This window comes from Callorhinchus milii, unplaced genomic scaffold, assembly GCF_018977255.1.
Source record: "Callorhinchus milii isolate IMCB2004 unplaced genomic scaffold, IMCB_Cmil_1.0 Scaffold9, whole genome shotgun sequence".
NCBI lineage: Eukaryota > Metazoa > Chordata > Chondrichthyes > Chimaeriformes > Callorhinchidae > Callorhinchus > Callorhinchus milii.
Genome location: NW_024704750.1, coordinates 9,894,435 through 9,911,917, shown reverse-complemented (window position 1 = coordinate 9,911,917; position 17,483 = coordinate 9,894,435). Strand labels below are relative to the sequence as shown.

At 38.1% G+C, this 17,483-nt stretch overlaps 1 protein-coding gene across 6 annotated transcripts in view; it reads left to right on the top strand.

The window, feature by feature from the left end:
- Positions 1-17,483, top strand: part of ryr3 (ryanodine receptor 3) — a 110,942-nt gene that overhangs the window by 67,151 nt on the left and 26,308 nt on the right. For 3 of the 6 annotated variants that reach the window (XM_007888064.2, XM_007888063.2, XM_007888061.2), the window contains 23 exons: positions 247-325; positions 682-771; positions 1,787-1,924; positions 2,439-2,504; positions 3,257-3,332; positions 3,717-3,840; positions 4,055-4,170; positions 4,484-4,551; positions 5,039-5,160; positions 5,550-5,599; positions 6,126-6,186; positions 6,330-6,568; positions 6,820-6,901; positions 7,682-7,812; positions 8,675-8,989; positions 9,496-9,736; positions 10,448-10,535; positions 10,979-11,071; positions 13,125-13,148; positions 15,749-15,919; positions 16,711-16,770; positions 16,933-17,064; positions 17,198-17,310. In XM_007888064.2, coding sequence (XP_007886255.2) covers positions 247-325; positions 682-771; positions 1,787-1,924; positions 2,439-2,504; positions 3,257-3,332; positions 3,717-3,840; positions 4,055-4,170; positions 4,484-4,551; positions 5,039-5,160; positions 5,550-5,599; positions 6,126-6,186; positions 6,330-6,568; positions 6,820-6,901; positions 7,682-7,812; positions 8,675-8,989; positions 9,496-9,736; positions 10,448-10,535; positions 10,979-11,071; positions 13,125-13,148; positions 15,749-15,919; positions 16,711-16,770; positions 16,933-17,064; positions 17,198-17,310 — 2,679 coding nt within the window. The remainder of the gene's footprint in view (positions 1-246; positions 326-681; positions 772-1,786; positions 1,925-2,438; positions 2,505-3,256; positions 3,333-3,716; positions 3,841-4,054; positions 4,171-4,483; positions 4,552-5,038; positions 5,161-5,549; positions 5,600-6,125; positions 6,187-6,329; positions 6,569-6,819; positions 6,902-7,681; positions 7,813-8,674; positions 8,990-9,495; positions 9,737-10,447; positions 10,536-10,978; positions 11,072-13,124; positions 13,149-15,748; positions 15,920-16,710; positions 16,771-16,932; positions 17,065-17,197; positions 17,311-17,483) is intronic. The other 3 variants (XM_042338332.1, XM_007888065.2, XM_042338333.1) reach the window with 1 other exon arrangement.

The following is a 17,483-nucleotide window of genomic DNA, read 5'->3' as shown; positions in this document are numbered from 1 at the left end:
TATTACACCATTTTCAAATGTGCAGCCATGTGAGAAGGAAGTCTGGGCAGGTCCAGTACACTCTAAGTAAATTGGGACAGATTTTCAAGAATTTGCCACACACTTCATATTTTAGCACTGAGGAAATGGCATCTCTAATGTACCCTTAGCATCATTCCAGCCAGCATTGTATGCAACTTAAAGCCAAAAGATGTTTCATGTTTGAATTGTGAACTTTATTTGAATACTTACCCTGTTCTGTTTCAGTACTTCAATTCCAGAAAATTTGGAGTATATTATCAACAAATATGCTGAATATTTACATGACAAATGGGCTCTTGACAAGGTAAAGACTGTTTTCCTTTTATGAACCTTATGTTTCTATCAATTACTGTAACTAAATGGTCAAGTTTCTGTGTTCTATGGAAGGTGTATAATTAAAAAGAACACTTTCCATTAGCTTAGAAGACCGTAGCAAGGAACAACAAAATTACAACTGATGAAAGGAGTCTGAAAGCAATCAATTCTTGTCTAAGCACTTGCAGTGCATGAGAAAAAACAGGATACCGAAAAAAATATAAATGGCAGGAATAGAAACTGAGGAATCCTGTCCAGTTATGCTGTACATCTTTTACCAAATGGAATTGAATGGTCTCCGCATTGTACTATATCAGTAATAGTTCTTTTATGTTTATTTTATAGCTTCAAAATGGGTGGACATATAGTGATGTTGTAAATGAAAACACAAAGACTCATCCATTATTGAGACCGTACAAAACATTATCAGAAAGGGTGAGTGATCTTGATTGCTGCTTTGGTAAATATAACTGTTATTTAAGGTAGTTTGGAAGTCATATTTGTCTTAAAACCTTTGTGTTCTGTTCTTCAAAACAAGAGTCCTGTAGTGGAGTCCTGTAGCTCAGTGGTTAGAGCACTCGCCTTGCAAGCGAGACACCTGGGTTCAATTCCAGGCAGGGCAAAACCTTGGGCAAGTTTCCTTACTCGACACGCCTAATAATAATCCCTCCAAAATAAAACAAGAATAAATTGCTCATTTTCAATCCACGGCTGTTTGTGGGTCACTGCTGTGCGCAATTGGCTGCCGTGTTTCACCCACAAATATACAGTCAATTCACTTTACAGTATATTCTGTGAAGCGCTTTGAGACGTCGAGAAGTATAATTATTATTATTAACTGATCCTTAATGTATTTTGATGTTGGGTCCCTTTGAGCTGACATTCGAGTGAAGCAAACTTTACACGTTTTGTGTCACTCGACGGCATACTGAAATTTAATTATTTTCTTAAATTTAGCTTAAATTTACAACTGTTTGTACTTAGAACCACACAAATCTGCAGCATGGAAGAAGGCCATTTGACCCATTGAGTCTGTGCTAGCTCCTTGAAAGAGCAATGTATTCAGTCCATTTAAACAATGTATTTCATCCATTTAAGAGCTCCGGGACCCTACCCCCTGTGTCTCAGCTGTTTGTAGCCTGTCCTAGATCTATAATGTGATTGTTATGCCATTACGTCATTTAATATAATACACAATTAACCCCTTGAACATTTTGATTCCTATTCAGTTATTAGAAAAATAAATTGCTTTATTGAAAACTTACAAATGTATGGTTTCATAGGTCATAAAATATGATGGCCTTCATTACAGAACTTCTTTGCGTCCTTGAAAATATCGTAGCCTATTCTGTGCCTTTGAATATTTTCTGATATTGGAACGTGAAATTCAGGAATTGTTTGGGCATATTTGATGACGGTCTCAGATATGTGGTTGTTCTTTAAATAACAGGAAAAAGAGTTGTACCGCTGGCCTGCCAAAGAGTCTATTCGAAGCATGCTGGCTCTTTCTTGGATCATTGAAAGGACAAAGGAAAGTGAAGCTATGATTCAGCAACGGGAAAGTGAAAAACAGCGCAAGGCTTCCCAGGTACGGCAAGTCTGTCTAATGTTTGGTGATTTAACCTACAGTAGAACTCGGGAAAGTGTTCAAGGAATTGAGCATTGATTTCAACTTGTTAATGTAACATAATCACTGTTCAATTCATTGAAGGCAAGTCGGACTTCATTGCATCCACCCTTCCCCCACCCCCATGTGTCTAATTTGATTTGCACCAGTTTCAGTGCAGAATTAACATTATCTAATGCACATAATACTTCAAAATAATTATTGTTCCCTTATCCAAACAGAGCATTTGACAGTGTATTCGGGTAAACAACTTTCCATTGAAGTTTTCCACTTCAAGGTTTTGGTGACAAGTACTATATAAGAGACACATTACTTCGACAAGTTTAATCAGTCCTTAGTAACAAATGCAGCAAATAATCAATCAGATAACCTTTATCTTGGCATGAAAGGTAAATGAGTACCTGAGAAGCCCTGCACAGTTGGATGCAAATGACATTTTATTTGTGTTGATAATTTCTTGGATCTTTACTTCCAGAGTTCAGGAGGATATACCCCTATTCTTGATGACTTGTCCAATGTTTTGCTCTCCAAAGACGTGCAGGTTAGTCGGGTTCTTTTGAGTGAATTTGAGATTCATTTCTACATGTGCCTCCACCTTCCTCCCCACCCCTCCCCCAGGTCCACCAAAAAAGCCTTTTGTGAATTAACCTTAAATCTCTACAACATATAGATTCTTCATATTCCCCCATTTTGCTGACAATCCACATATATCTTGCTTCAAATTTAATTATTATTATTTGCTTTTTAAATATCTTCACCATTTTCAAATATCTTCATATTTAAATATGACTGGAATGTATATTTGAGACTTTCTCTAATATGGAAATCTCATTGATGCTTATTATCATCCATTATCCCATTAAAGAAACATGTATAGCTGCTAGTCATGAATATATGACTAGATGCTCACAAAAAATGCAAAATACCCAGTCCAACCATTCTGGTTCGTATCCTGTGAAGCGCTTTGATTCGTCCTCCTAACTTGAAAGGCATTACTATTATTTGGTATATTTTGCCCATGCGTGTATTGGAATAGGGAGTCAAAATAAAATGATTCATATTGCTTTTACATTGGACCAAAGTAGATCCAATAACTCTAGTAGTCATCAATGCTTTTTTTTAATCTATTTAGTTTAGCCATTGAACATGTTCTTGCTAGGATGGTTACAGATTATTTAAATACAATTTAGATGGCGATGTTTGTCATTTTCTTTGGCCATTTATGCTTCAAACTAAATGAGGTATTAATCTTCGGAAAACGTTTCTTGTTTTTTTTCCATTGATTTGAACTAGGCCATGGCAGAAGTCATTGCAGAGAATTATCACAACATTTGGGCTAAAAAACGAAAAGCTGAATTAGAAAGCAGAGGTAAGTAAGAGCAGAGGTAAATATCACAAGAGAAGTATGGATGAGGAATGTATATGAAGTTACGATTTAAGATTTATATGACTAATAATTATAATGATTGATTTGTTAAATTGATTTAAAAAAGGACTTCAATAAGTTACACAAAATTGAAATCATATTATTTACTATTTATTATTAAACAGTATATTATGAATTGCTATACAATCCTAATAATCGGAGTTGCGTATCCTGCAAAATATATTGAAAATAAATTTTTGAGATGTTCTTTTTTTTCAAGAAAAGCTACATTTCAGTTCAGTTATTGAAGGTATATTGCTTTATAAATAATGTATAAATCATTTCAAAATAATGGTGAAGTTTTTCTAACCTGTGAAATCCCTATAGGTGGTGGCAGTCAAACAATGCTTATTCCATATGATACACTGACTGCCAAAGAGAAGGCCCGAGATCGTGAGAAGGCTCATGATCTCTTCAAGTTTCTCCAAGTGAATGGCTATGCGATATCCAGGTAAGGGAAGTGCTCTTTCCTGTCAATCGGATAAAATTGGACGCACTATATGATTATTTTTAATGGTTGCACCAATTCTGTATTCCGAGGAGTCTTGAATCAAATGAAAATCGTCATTGTAAAGGTGAATTAGTAATGAAATGTTATTGCGACTATCTTTGATGGAGATTATAATGCATAATGGTTCTTCGTTCATTCATTGATGCATTTGCAGAGGCCTTAAGGACATGGAGTTGGATGCTTCGTCTTTTGAAAAGCGATTTGCTTATAAATTCCTACAAAAGGTGGTAAATTGCATTGACTCAGGCCAGGAATTCATCGTACATTTAGGTAAGTGGCAACATTCCGTATAGTATTTACTTACTTAAATTTCCAGCATTTATACTGAACTTCTTAATCACTGGAGTTATATCCAGGAATCCTAACCTGACTGCTGCAACCAAATATTCAGCACATGCCTCTACCAGCACATGCTTATGAACAGCATTTCTCATGAAGCACCTGTAGATTGGGATTCTAGTTGATAGCATGTTAAAGAATTCTCACTTGAGTTTCGGTTGCTGTTTGATCTTTGATTGCTTTGTAATATTCAAACTTAGCCTTTCTTTGGGTTATGATGGTTCACTTGTGCTTTTGTTTGCAGAGGCCATTGTCAGCAGTGGCAAAGCAGAGAAATCTCCTCATGAGCAGGAGATAAAATTTTTTGCAAAGGTATGTGACTCGGTTCTGAAGCACTCGCCCACAAAGTACACACAGTCACACCACTTTTCAGTATATCCTGTAAAGCGCTTAGAGACGTCTCGGTGACGTGATAAGGCACATTATCAAATGCAAGGATAATTATTATTAATAAAGATTGTTTCACTTAGAGATTGAAACCAAATTTCTTTAGAAGAACATTAGGTATTCAAGGTTGTTAAAATGTAATAACTTGTTCCCATTTGAAGCCAGAATCCTATTATTCCCAAAGATACATTTTTTCCAAAATGTATTTATAAATCTGTGGGATTTTATTAGCAGATGGATTTTTACTGTATATTGACATTTTGCTCCAAATTACCTTAAGAAATAAAAATTGGACACATTTAAATGAAATTGCTAACTAAAAAAGCTCTAAAATTAATTAGCTTGTTATAATATTTGAACTATGATGACAGTGATAATGTTTCAATAATTTTGTTTTAAATTTCTGTTTTAGGTTCTGCTTCCTCTGATTGATGACTACTTTAAGAACCACTGCCTATACTTCTTATCCTCTCCAACCAAGACTCTCACCAGCAGTGGATACGCATCCAACAAGGAAAAGGAAATAATAGCAAGGTGGGAAGACTTTCTATTCAACACCAAATTCTGCTTGCTTTGTCCAAATAGAGAGAAAGTATCAATATTGCACATGCTGACAAATAAAAAAATTAAACACCTGTTACTTAATAACTAGAAATGAAAGCCTCAGGAATAGAAGTGTCACCAGCTGTATGTACACAAGGTATATACTATATTAAGGTTTTTCTTTCAAGCTTGCATTTTCCCTTTATATCAGTAAGTTCATTACAAAATAAAAATATAAAACATACTTCAAATATATGGGTTAAAGACTCACCAGATTCTTTTTCTGTAGTTGATTATTTTGACAGGAGTAACTTGCTTTTTTAACTCTTGTTTTCTATCTCTCATTTCTTTTTCTGCTTTTCCGTGCTCTTCTGTGTTAGTATTTTCTACAAACTTGCAGCCCTTGTCAGACATAGGATCTCACTCTTTGGTAAGCGTTGCTTTCTTTGCACTCTTTACTTTCCACTGTTAGTTGGACTGCAATCGGTGTTTTTGCAAGTACATCAGACTGGTTGGAAAGTGTTATCACTGTTGATGCAACCGCCCTGAAAAATAACTAACAAAATAATGCATGCTCTGATTCAAAGGCAAATCACACAATCTTTCCATCTTATAACATTTGTTCTGGCTTTCTGCCCTCTTTTCCTGAAGACGCTCAGTTAGACTGAGATAAGAGTTCTATGAGCATTGGGAGCCCTCTTGCTGCAGTATCACTTGATCCAGATGAGCAGCTTTTACACAATTGATTAGGTTCTAAGGTTAAAAACTCAGAAATGTTCTGAAGTGTTTTATGTTTTGTAGAAAGATGCATTTTCCAAACTGTCATGAATTTATGGACATTCTGATGATCCATTGTATTATATAAAAAAGACATATAGAATATTAAACTCAATTACAGTGTACCACATACAGGGCAATTTATAGCAATTCTAATCTCTCCATTCTTACTTCTAAAGGGACTGATTCTGGTACAATAGTGAACTGTTTGCACATCTTGGCACGGACGCTGGACACCAGGTGACTGTCATTTTCTGTAATGTTTGTGAATTTCATTTCAGTCTTTCTGTTTATCTTTGGGCTTCATTAAACCTTGTGCAGAATTGAATATAGCTCCACCCCAAGATGAGAATGTTCACATATTCCAAATTATATTTTTGCAGAAATGTCATGAAGTTTGGTTCGGAGCTGGTGAAGGCTGGATTGCGTTTGTTCTTTGAAAATGCAGCCGAAGACCTTGAAAAGACATTAGAAAGTTTGAAGCTTGGAAAAGTCTCACAGTCACGAACTCAGTTAAAGGGAGTTACTCAGAATATCAATTATACAACTGTGGCTTTGCTGCCTGTACTGACTTCACTATTTGAACACATTGGTCAACTTCAGCATGGGGTTCACGTTCTCTGTGAGTTTTTGGTTGCTAATAATAAAGGCTGTTTTTTAGGTATAAGTTCTCTGTTGGATGATGCATTTGGAAACGTGAAGCTTATATCTACTTGTTAATGGTAACAGCAATGCAAAGCAATGTTCAGTGAAGTAAATTTAAAATGTGTACAATTTAGGATTGGGTTAAGATTTTCCAAGAACATGATTTTGGTAAGTGTTTGCTTCTGTGAAATGTACACATTCACTGATTGGCTGGGTTCTGTTTTGCAGTGGATGATGTACAAGCTTCATGCTATAGGATCGTGTGTTGTCTCTACACTTTAGGAACTGGAAAGAATGTCTATGTTGAAAGGTAAGAAACACAGATTGCAATCATGATTGAGACTTTGAAATCATTTGTGTTTAAAGAACAAAGTAATCCTACAGATTCATTAGAATGTACAGTAGAATTCCATTTGTTTGCTGCATACAAAGAAGGAATAAAGAAACATGAAGCAAAGTAGATTTGTGCTCTCATATATTTTAATATTGTATTTATATAAAAAGGCAAAGCAATACCACTGTTATTGAATGTGGAAATGTTACTGCAAAATGAATGGCACTCGCTAATTGCCACTTCAGCAAAGGGAATGTGTGTTATTTTCAAGTTAATTTGTTTCAACATCCAACCATCTAAATATGGCACTCGCTGTTACACCAGTATAAAATCTGTTGCCACCCATTTGTAATTTGCTTCAAAATCTTTTGCAATGGAGACTTCGTTAGATTGTTTTGTGGTTTGTTAAAATGGCTGTATTTTGAACATTGCAAATGAGCAAATATATCTATATTTCATTCCAACGTGGATTCGCTGATAGCACATTTGGGGTGTGGATTGCCATGTTTACATACCAAAAAAATCCAAGGTGTGTTCAGAAAAGCAGCCAATTCACTTCAAAAATGCCGGCCAACCTTTCACACAAAAAAAGCTGGTGTCCAGTTCATGAGCCACCACATTCTAATCAAGTGTGTTATAATAGAATTCTAAAGTCCTTCTAATTGGAAAATATATTTGGACGTACCGTGGCTAGTGGCTCTCTGTTTTTGAACCCAGGATGTCATTTTACCTTTCATCATTACTCTTGTGTCCTAGGCAGCGGCCAGTGCTGGGGGAGTGTTTGGCAACGCTGGCAGCAGCCATGCCGGTAGCTTTCCTTGAACCGTCTCTCAACCAGCACAACCCAAAGTCAGTTTTCAACACAAAAACTCCTCGGGAACAAGCCAGTACGTACCACCGCCTTTGACGTGAATTTTCTTTTTATAGGGTTTCTTTTTTTAAAAATTGAAGATTTTTTTTCACCTTGTTTTGTTTTTACTATCCATTTAGATCATGTTGAAAAAGTTGCAGGGCAAAATACCCCGAATATTGAGCAATTCAACATTTGTAATCCTCTTCCATTGCAGTTCATTAATACACATTCTCTGGTGCCAGAACGTAATGAATTCAATGTAATGTATCAGTCGTATATGACAGCGCTCAATAGTTCCCAAAACCTAAATCACCAAGCTACACTGTCCATGTAAAAATTGCTGAATATATAGAACTTTCCCTGCGGGTTTTCAGCCCAGCTGCTCAAGAAAAGACCCCACAAAACCTTGTAAACCCAAGTGACAACATCACAGCCTCACATCCCCTCCGCATCTGATCCCTGATGCGGGGAAGCAAACTAGTTTGTGTGTGGTATTGTGACTTTCTACTGTACATAAAGCATTTCCCTTCTAGTTCAGCAGCATCTGTTGGTCATTTTGTTGCTAAATATAGGGATGAATTATAAACTCTGTGCACTTAGCAATACAGTTTTTCTATGAAAGTGTGTGTTTTGTATTTGACTATATCTCATTTATTAGATCAAATAACAAAGGAATTGTGTGGATGAAAACTGTGGGCTTTAAGTCCCTGGGTTCATTTTGCAATTTTTCAAATGAAGCAGAAAGGTCAACATGTATTGAAACATTGTGTCCTAATGTCTCTATTGAATTTTCAGCATCTTCTACATGGCGACCTCAATTTCAGTAAGATTATTTATTTATTGATAGCGAATACAGTGATGGATGAGTGACTGTGATAAAATCCTTGTGTGCCTAGTTCTAGGTTTGCCAGACACTGTTGAGGAGGTGTGCCCAGAGATTCCTCACCTGGAACGGTTGATGAAGGATATCAAAGAGCTGGCCGAGTCTGGAGCTCGATACACTGAGATGCCCCACGTCATTGAAGTGATTTTACCCATGCTGTGTAATTACCTCTCCTATTGGTGGGAGCGAGGCCCTGAGAGCACGTGTGAAGAACCTCACTGTACCACAGTCACTTCTGAGCACCTTAGTTTACTGCTGGGCAACATCCTGAAAATCCTCAACAATAATCTGGGCATTGATGAAGCATCCTGGATGAAGAGACTTGCTGGTAAACGCGCAGTAGATAGCTGTAACTCTTCTTCTGTTGATTCGTTTAATTTTTCAGCATGTTTTTCATAAGAAACCCAGTGTATGATGTTTACAGATTCCCCCCCCCCCATATTTATTCAAAGAGAACAATTATGAAGTTGTTTTTCTTTCTCCCTCTGCTGAGCGGGCTCTGGCCTGCCCCATAAACAGTGTCAGGCCTTCATCCTTTCTGCCCCGACCCGTTGGAACTCCATTCCACAGTCCCTTCATCTCGCCCCCTCCCTTGCACCCTTCAAGGCCAGTCTCGAGATGTTCCTCTTCGACCACGACTTCAGTCACCCTCCTACCCCAACTCTTCCTGCCCTCCAACCCTCCTGATTCCAACCCCCAGCTTGTGTGCACATCCTTGACTGTCCAGCGCTTTGGAACATCCTCTTGTCGTGAAAGGCACTTTACAAATGTAATTTGTTGTTGTTGTTTGTCTTCAGCACTTAAATAGCACAATAACTGGCTATCATCTTTTAGTGTTTGCTCAGCCAATCATCAGCAAAGCGAGGCCTGAACTGCTCAAGCCACAGTTTCTGCCAACCCTGGAGAAACTCAAGAAGAAAGTGGTAAAGGTTGTTCTGGAGGAGGAGCAGCTGAGGGCAGATAGCAAAGGTGATACCCAGGAAGCTGAGTTGCTTATTCTGGATGAGTTTGCTCTCCTTTGCCGAGACCTCTATGCTTTCTATCCAATTCTGATCCGCTACGTGGATTACAACAGGCAAGCCAACCAGATTATTTCTTAAATAACATGATAATGTGGAAATGTTTATTATTTTTTATTATTTTAATGGTGTTTGATAATTTTACCATCACTTGATCGTATCATTCCCCTAAGTTATTGAAAAATGAACAGTTAACAATACCTCCTTTACCTCTCCGATCTGCTCACAGCCATTCCACTACTTGCCAGATGATGAGTCTGCTGCATGTCCCTTGTCCCCTTCACCCACCCCACAATTGGCTGGGCTTTCAGCCACTAAGCCCCAAATCTCTGGAGCTCCTTTTCTCAATCCCTCCATCTTGCCCCGATATTTGCCCATCTTCAAATCACATCTGAAGACTTCAACCTCAACCTTCAGTTACTTCCCCTCCCTTTTCAGCTCAGGGTTAAACTACACCAATGTTAAATGCAAGCTGTGGTTGCAAACGGAAAGATGCAACCACAACTTGCATTTAGAATTCAGAAATTTCTCATGTTTGTATTTGACTGCAGATCTGAATCTTGAATGTAAATTCTTGCACAAATCAAATTGGTATTAATCACTAATCCGCCTGATAATATCATTTAAGCGCTCTGAGATATCCAAGTTTGTTTGGCTGTTAAAGGTGTGCTATGTATAACTCCAACAGCCATAATTTTTTACTTTTTATAAACTTCTCATTTCACAATTCTTCAATAACAATTCACGTATCGTGTTTTCCTTCTCAGGGCAAGGTGGTTGAAGCTGCCAGATGCAGATTCAGATGAATTGTTCCGTATGGTGGCTGAGGTTTTCATTATGTGGTGCAAATCACATGTAAGAAATTGATTTGCTTAAGTCTTATTAATGTTTGCCTACAAAATGTACAGTTATTACATTTTACAGTAAACCCCATGAAGCACTTTGAGACAACCTCCCAATGCTATATATCAGATGCAAGGATTAGGGGTGAGATGATTTTTCACTTTGTGTAAAAATATTCAATTCTGGGACATAGATTTAAATCCCTGGCTTTTACTGCCCTACAAGCTCAGTAAAAAAAAATTGTGTTCTGGTTTTCCGTTATAATCTCATTCCTTACTTTGGAATAGGAAAAACAGCCCAATTGTTGGCTGATACAGTGAAGGAGGAAGCTCAAAAGTAGATATTGTGACATCTGGCAAATTAAAGACTTTTTACATAATCCATTAAAAAAAAGCATTTCCGTTTAACTGTGCTGATCTGTGCACACTTTCTCACAACAGTCTTTTGTTTCACAGAATTTCAGACGAGAGGAACAGAATTTTGTGGTCCAGAATGAAATCAACAACATGGCTTTTCTGACTGCAGATAATAAGAGCAAGATGTCTAAAGTAAGTATCCTATAATACACTCTATAGCTTTCCAGCATATATCTGACCACAGTACTTATACAGACACATATTTTTGATTTTTTTATCGTCAAAATCACTGTTGCTGCAGTACTGAGATGAAAACAATAGCAATACAGCAATATAAAATCAACATTTATTCGAAAACAAATTAATATTTTTGGGGTTACTCTGAGAGTAGCATTTGTAATATATATATCCAGATGATGTGCAAAATCTATATGGCATTTTTTCCCATTGTATAAAGATCAGCACAAGTTCCAGCTAATACAAATCTCTGCTGCCCATATCCTTACCCACTCCAAACTCTGCATGCCCCTGGCTCCCAATGATTCAATGTTAAGGTCCTCACCCTCAACATAAATCCTTTCATGCACTGAACTATCTCTATAGCATTTTCTCCTGTCACAGTCTTCACTGCTCCCCTCACTCGGCAAACAAGGGCCTGTTGCACATCCTGGACACCTCTTGTGCCCCATCATCTGTGGCCAAGGCTTCAGCAAGTATGTCCCCATCCTCTCCTGTCTTTGAAGCCCACCTGGAAACTTACCTCTTCGACTCCAATCATCACCCCCTCTTCCACTCTGCTGGGCGTCCGAGACGGTCTCTGTGAAGCACCCTGAGACGTTGTCCTGTGTAAAGGGAGCTTTATAAATGCAAGTTGTTGGCGTTGTTGTAATGGTCTTCAGCAGATTGAGTTTGGGTAGTTCTGTGTGGTCCTAGGTTCATAGAAAAAAGTGTTCAGAAATTGCAAACACATTAGTATGAAGCTGACTGGCACGAATCATGGGAAAATAAACTTAGGTGCAGCAAGAAATGTGCATCATTGGAGCAGAATAGAAGGAATTTTACTCTGCCAGCGACCTGATCTGGAAATACCTGATGTTGGAGGAGTTCATTCCCCACCACAGACATGACTGGAGTCCTGTAGCTCAGTGGTTAGAGCACTCGCTTTGCAAGCGAGAGACCTGAGTTCAATTCCAGGCAGAGGGTGAAACCTTGGGCAAGTTTCCTTACTCCACACACCTAATAATAATCCCTCCAAAACCAAAAACAATAATAAATTGGTCATTTTCAACCTATGACTGTTTGTGGGACATTGCTGTGCGTAATTGGCTGCCGCGTTCACCCACAAATATACAGTCAATTCACTTTACAGTGTGTTCTGTGAAGCGCTTTGGGACGTCCTCCCGACGTGAAAAGTGCGATATAAAAAGCAAGGATTATTATTATGATGTCTCAACTGATCAGCTGAACAATTAACCCAAATAAGTATATATACAGTGCCAAGTTCAGAATCTGGTCCCGCACCAGGCTTCGTGACCATATCACTCCCACCCTCGCTCGCCTCCACTGGCTCCCCATCCCCCAGAGGATCAAATTCAAGATCCTCATCCTCACCTACAAGGCCATTCCCGGCCTTGCTCCCTCCTACCTCTCTGACCTACTATCCCCCTACCTACCTGCCCGTACCCTCCGTTCCTCTGGCTCCGGTCTGCTCCACATCCCCCGCCCCAACCGCCCTACCATCGGTGGCCGGGCCTTCAGCCTCTCAGCCCCTAGGCTCTGGAACTCTATCCCCCAGTGCCTTCGCCTTGCCTCCTCCCTTTCCTCCTTCAAGGCCGGTCTCAAGACCTTTCTCTTTGACTGTGCCTTCAGCTCCCCTCTCGACTCTCTACCCCTTCCTCGCTCCCTCCCTTCCCTCCCCTCACCCTGACCATTTCCACCTTGCTCGGGTCCTGACCCAACTGTATAGCGCCTTGGGACGTCCTCCCGAAGTGAAAGGCGCTCTATAAATGGAATCTTGTTGTTGTTATACCATAAAATAACTATCAGAAAGGAATGAATCCATAAAAATACAAATACCTAACAAGTTACCATAATTGGTTTCTTTTAATAGAACAAGTTAAATACTGAGTTTAAGTGTCTGAATTGATTCTGTTTTGATTGTACTAATTATTTTAATGATTTAATACATTATTTATCATTAATGGTCTTATTTAACTTTTCTTTTGTTTTTCTTCTTTTTTTAAAGCAGTTTAAACAAGTTGGCCAAAAGGTCAGACTGCATTGCATGACTGTGTCATCATGCAATAGCTCTCCACTTGGCTTGGCAATTTAAATTGGTCAAGGCGCTCCCATTTGCAGTATATGTAGATCATAGCACGTGCTATGCTTTTTGTCTCGCATCTGAAATCTCAACAGAAGGCTAAATGTGCTTGCATTACACCACACATCACTGAGAAGAGTGCACTATAAACATTTGTAATGTATTTGTACCAAACTATGTCTTCCATATGCAAATCATATATAGGATAATACATGACAGGTAGCAAGCTACTGTTCAAATACTGTTTAGTTTATGAATGTAAGCAGGTCTGAGCATATTATAAAGATAGGATAAAATGAATTATTTTCACATATTTTAAGATGAGTGGGAAGTAAATGGGATTTTAGCTTGCTAATTTACACTGTACATTTGGCAATGAATCAGATTTTGCCAGTGACAAGACACTGTGTAAACAAAGTACCATCGTACTGGAGTTCTTGTCCTCAAACCATCAGGAGCAGTGACTTTGTGTAGTGTAAATACAACATGTGCAAAATGCAATACAGCCACTCCATGCGCTGCTTTCAAAGCTGCCAGATGGACTGCTCTTTAAAGCAATTTTGGTGTTCTGGGCATATGCCAATACACTCATGCAACAGAACTTTCAAATAAAGTGTTTGGGACTTTTAGCCTCAATTCAAAGCAGTGCAGAGCATGTAGCATAAATTGGTCCTCCAGCTCCACAAACGTATACCACTGGGATTGAAGAGGTCTTTGATCTAGCCAATATAAAAGGAATATTGAAGTGATACATTCAATCAACTGATGGGTTCTATCACGTTTAGTGTTTTTTATAGCAATCTTGAAAATGCAATTCAGCATTGTTGTCCTTTGGATGAGACTTGAAACCAAGTCCTGTCAGCTTGTCGAGATAGTCGTTAAAGATAACATGGCACTACTCAAAAAGGAAAGAGAGCCTTCTCCCAGTGTTCTGGCCAAGAATCCTCATTCAAGTATGGCTGTTTGTGGGGCATTGCTGAACACAAATTATCAAATGCAAGAATAATTATTATTTTACTGCTTTGCTGCAAGAGTCGAAGCTAAATCATGGGACAAAAAAGAAAAGGTCACAACAAACCTAGCAGGGTGAAAATTTAGTGACGCTTCTTTCTAATTTCAAATGTAGATTAACTAAGTGCAAAATGAAATTATTGCTTCTAATAAGTGTTTATCAAGAAATAAATCAAAATTTGTATGGAACACAAAATAATAAAAAAAATTAAAGAATTTTGTTGGATTTAGTATAACCTCCAGATGATACTTTAAAAAAATATTCAGATGAGCTCCTTCCAGGAGATAAGATGTAGTGTCACAATTAATCTTTGTTGAAGGTGCCTTCTGGACATGGTGACATTAGGTTTTTTGGGTGTTTTGTGATGAACTGAGCCTGGAAAAGGAAAATGATGCAGATACTCAGAGCATCACTGACCTAAAGCAAGGGTAGAAAAAACCCTCCTGCTAATTGCTGATACAGATGTTAAAACACAGACACTTGAACTTCCCTCAGATTTAATTATTTTCATGTGAAAGCCACTTTGCAGCTAGCCTGCCATAAGCACAGCTTATCAATACATTCCATTTGTCTTGTTAACATTACCATTTTGTGTTGTTTGGATTTTTTTTCAACAGTTCCATAGATCAGACAGAATTATATAAATTATGCTGTGCTACAGGGTTGTTACTTGTGTGAGATCAGTATTAGTTAAAAAAAAACTAAATACAAGGATTATTATTATTTTTGTATAATTCAGAAGTAATGCTAAATAGAAACAAGCAATGTTTTATTCCGTAATGATATTTCTCATGGATACTAAATGGGTGCTGATAATTGCAAAATTGATTTCCAGGGTTTCATGTGAAATATATGTAGAATTCTCTTGTCCCTCTCAACTTGACAGCCTACACAGTTCTGTTTGACTCTTATGAAATTTCTAAAGGGGTTACACCATCAAGACTTTCTGGCTTGCAAGTGTTCACAGGCAATTCAGCCTTTGTCGCTTAAATGACACTGAAGCCAATGAAATGCAAAAGTATTTAGTTGGGAAGAGTGAATCTGCTACATTTTGCTAATAAAAGGTGAAATCCTGTAGCTTAGCGGTTAGAGCACTCGCCTCGCAAGCGAGAGGACCTGGGTTCAATTCCTAGGCAGGGCGAAACGTTGAGCAAGTTTCCTTACTCCATACGCCTCTGTTTACTTAGGAGTAAGTAGGAACCCGGTTGTTAGTCGATCGGCAGATTGCTTTTCAGGGATAATCTTACCATGCTGGATAAACTTTCATTAAATATTTCTTTCATTTTCTGCCAACTGTGGTTAAGTTCAGAACTTACATGTGGTTAAGTTCAGAACACGAGGTGACTTTATTGGAGACTTTATGTTGCCTTAGCAGTGGTGGAGGCTGTTGATACATACTGCCCGCTGGATAGTACAGTCCCTTTTTAAACCTCCATCCTTCAAAGTAGTCACAGAGACAAATTGTGCTAATAACATATTGGGACAACAAATAATGCAAAATATCTCATTTTTGCACAACAAATGTAATTTCCTTTAGGCTGGAGGACAAAGCCAAGAAAGGAAGAAAATAATACGCAGAGGTGATTATTACTCCATACAGACCTCATTGATCGTATCTGCCCTTAAAAAGATGCTTCCTATCGGTTTAAATATGTGCACGGCTGGAGACCAAGAACTCATCTCATTGGGAAAACTGAGATACAGCATGGTAAGTTCTATTTTTAGCTCAATATATTTAGCTCACCCTTGAGGTTTCCAGACATAAAAATAGTCTCTTACTGCTTTTGAGCATTTTGATAAAAAGTAAGAGAATTCATAATTATGGAGAGGAGTTTAGTCTTCTTTCCTAATATTCCTATTCTTTTGGTGTGTACCCCTTTTAAATCTGAGAAACGTTTTACACAAATTCAAATATTTATATATTAATTTTAAGCAGCTTTTGAACTTTCTTTGGAATATCTTAATATTACACTAGCATTCCTCATAGAGCCTTCAGCAACTGTGCTTCCATCCTTGAAAACTCCCTCTGTGTTGAACCCTCTCTATCTCTTTAAATCTCACCTAAAAACCTACCTCTTCGATTGCACCAACGGGTATCTCCCCCACCTCACCCCCCTCCTTTGCTTTATGTCCAACACCTTCCAGTGCCTTGGAATGTCCTCCAAACGTGAAATGCATTATATAAGTGCAAGTTGTTATTGTTGTGAAGCATTTATGGAATTCTCTACCCCAAAGGGCTGTAGATGCTCAGTTCTTGAACATATTCAAAACTGAGATTGATAGATTTCTTGTGGATAAAGGGATTAAGGGATATGGGCATAAAGCAGGTAGGTGGAGTTAGAATAGATCAGCCATGATCTTATTGAATGGCGGTGCAGGCTAGAGGGGCTGAATGGCATACTCCTGCTCCTAATTCTTATGTTCTTATGTTCTTATTTGGTGAAGGTCAGGTTTTGTTTTCTGTTGTGTTAATTACAATAATGTTATTCTTGTCCACAGAAAGATACAGATGAGGAGGTTAAAGAGTTCCTTGCAAATAATCTGCACCTACAGGAAAAGGTATACACATCTGTGACCATTTAGATGCATGTTAAATCCTGCATTTCCAAATTCACTGTGTTCTAGAGTTGGAAGTGATATTACACATTATTTTTAATGTTTCCTTTAATTGCCTGATAATATGCTATAGTTGTGTAACTGATTCTTCCATCTCTCATTCAGTCTGAAGACCCAGCTGTTAGATGGCAGCTAAATCTGTACAAGAATATTACCAAGCCTGAAGAGTTTATTAGTCCTGAAAAGATTGTAGACCGAGTGCAAAAGATTTCAGCCGCCGTCTTCCACTTGGAACAGGTAAAATAATGTCTTGAGACATTGCTAATTGTAAACGTCACTAAAATCTGTTTAATGAGGTGGCTGCAGAATAAGCTGACAACCTAGTGTTTTACTGTGTCTATTCCACAGTTAATGATGTGTTTTCTTTAAGGTCGAGCAACCTTTGAGATCAAAGAAGATTGGGTGGCAGAAACTCCTGTCCAAGCAACGCAAAAGAGCTGTGGTTGCCTGCTTCCGGATGGCACCATTATATAACTTACCAAGGTAGGAGTGGTGCAATATTTTTCTTGGATTCACAAAGAAATTCAACATTGTACGCGTTTCGCCCACAAAATATTCAGTGAATTCACTTTACAGTATATTCTGTGATATGCTTTGAGTTGTCTTGAAGACATGATAAGGTGCTATTTCAAATGCAAGGATTATTATTAAAAACA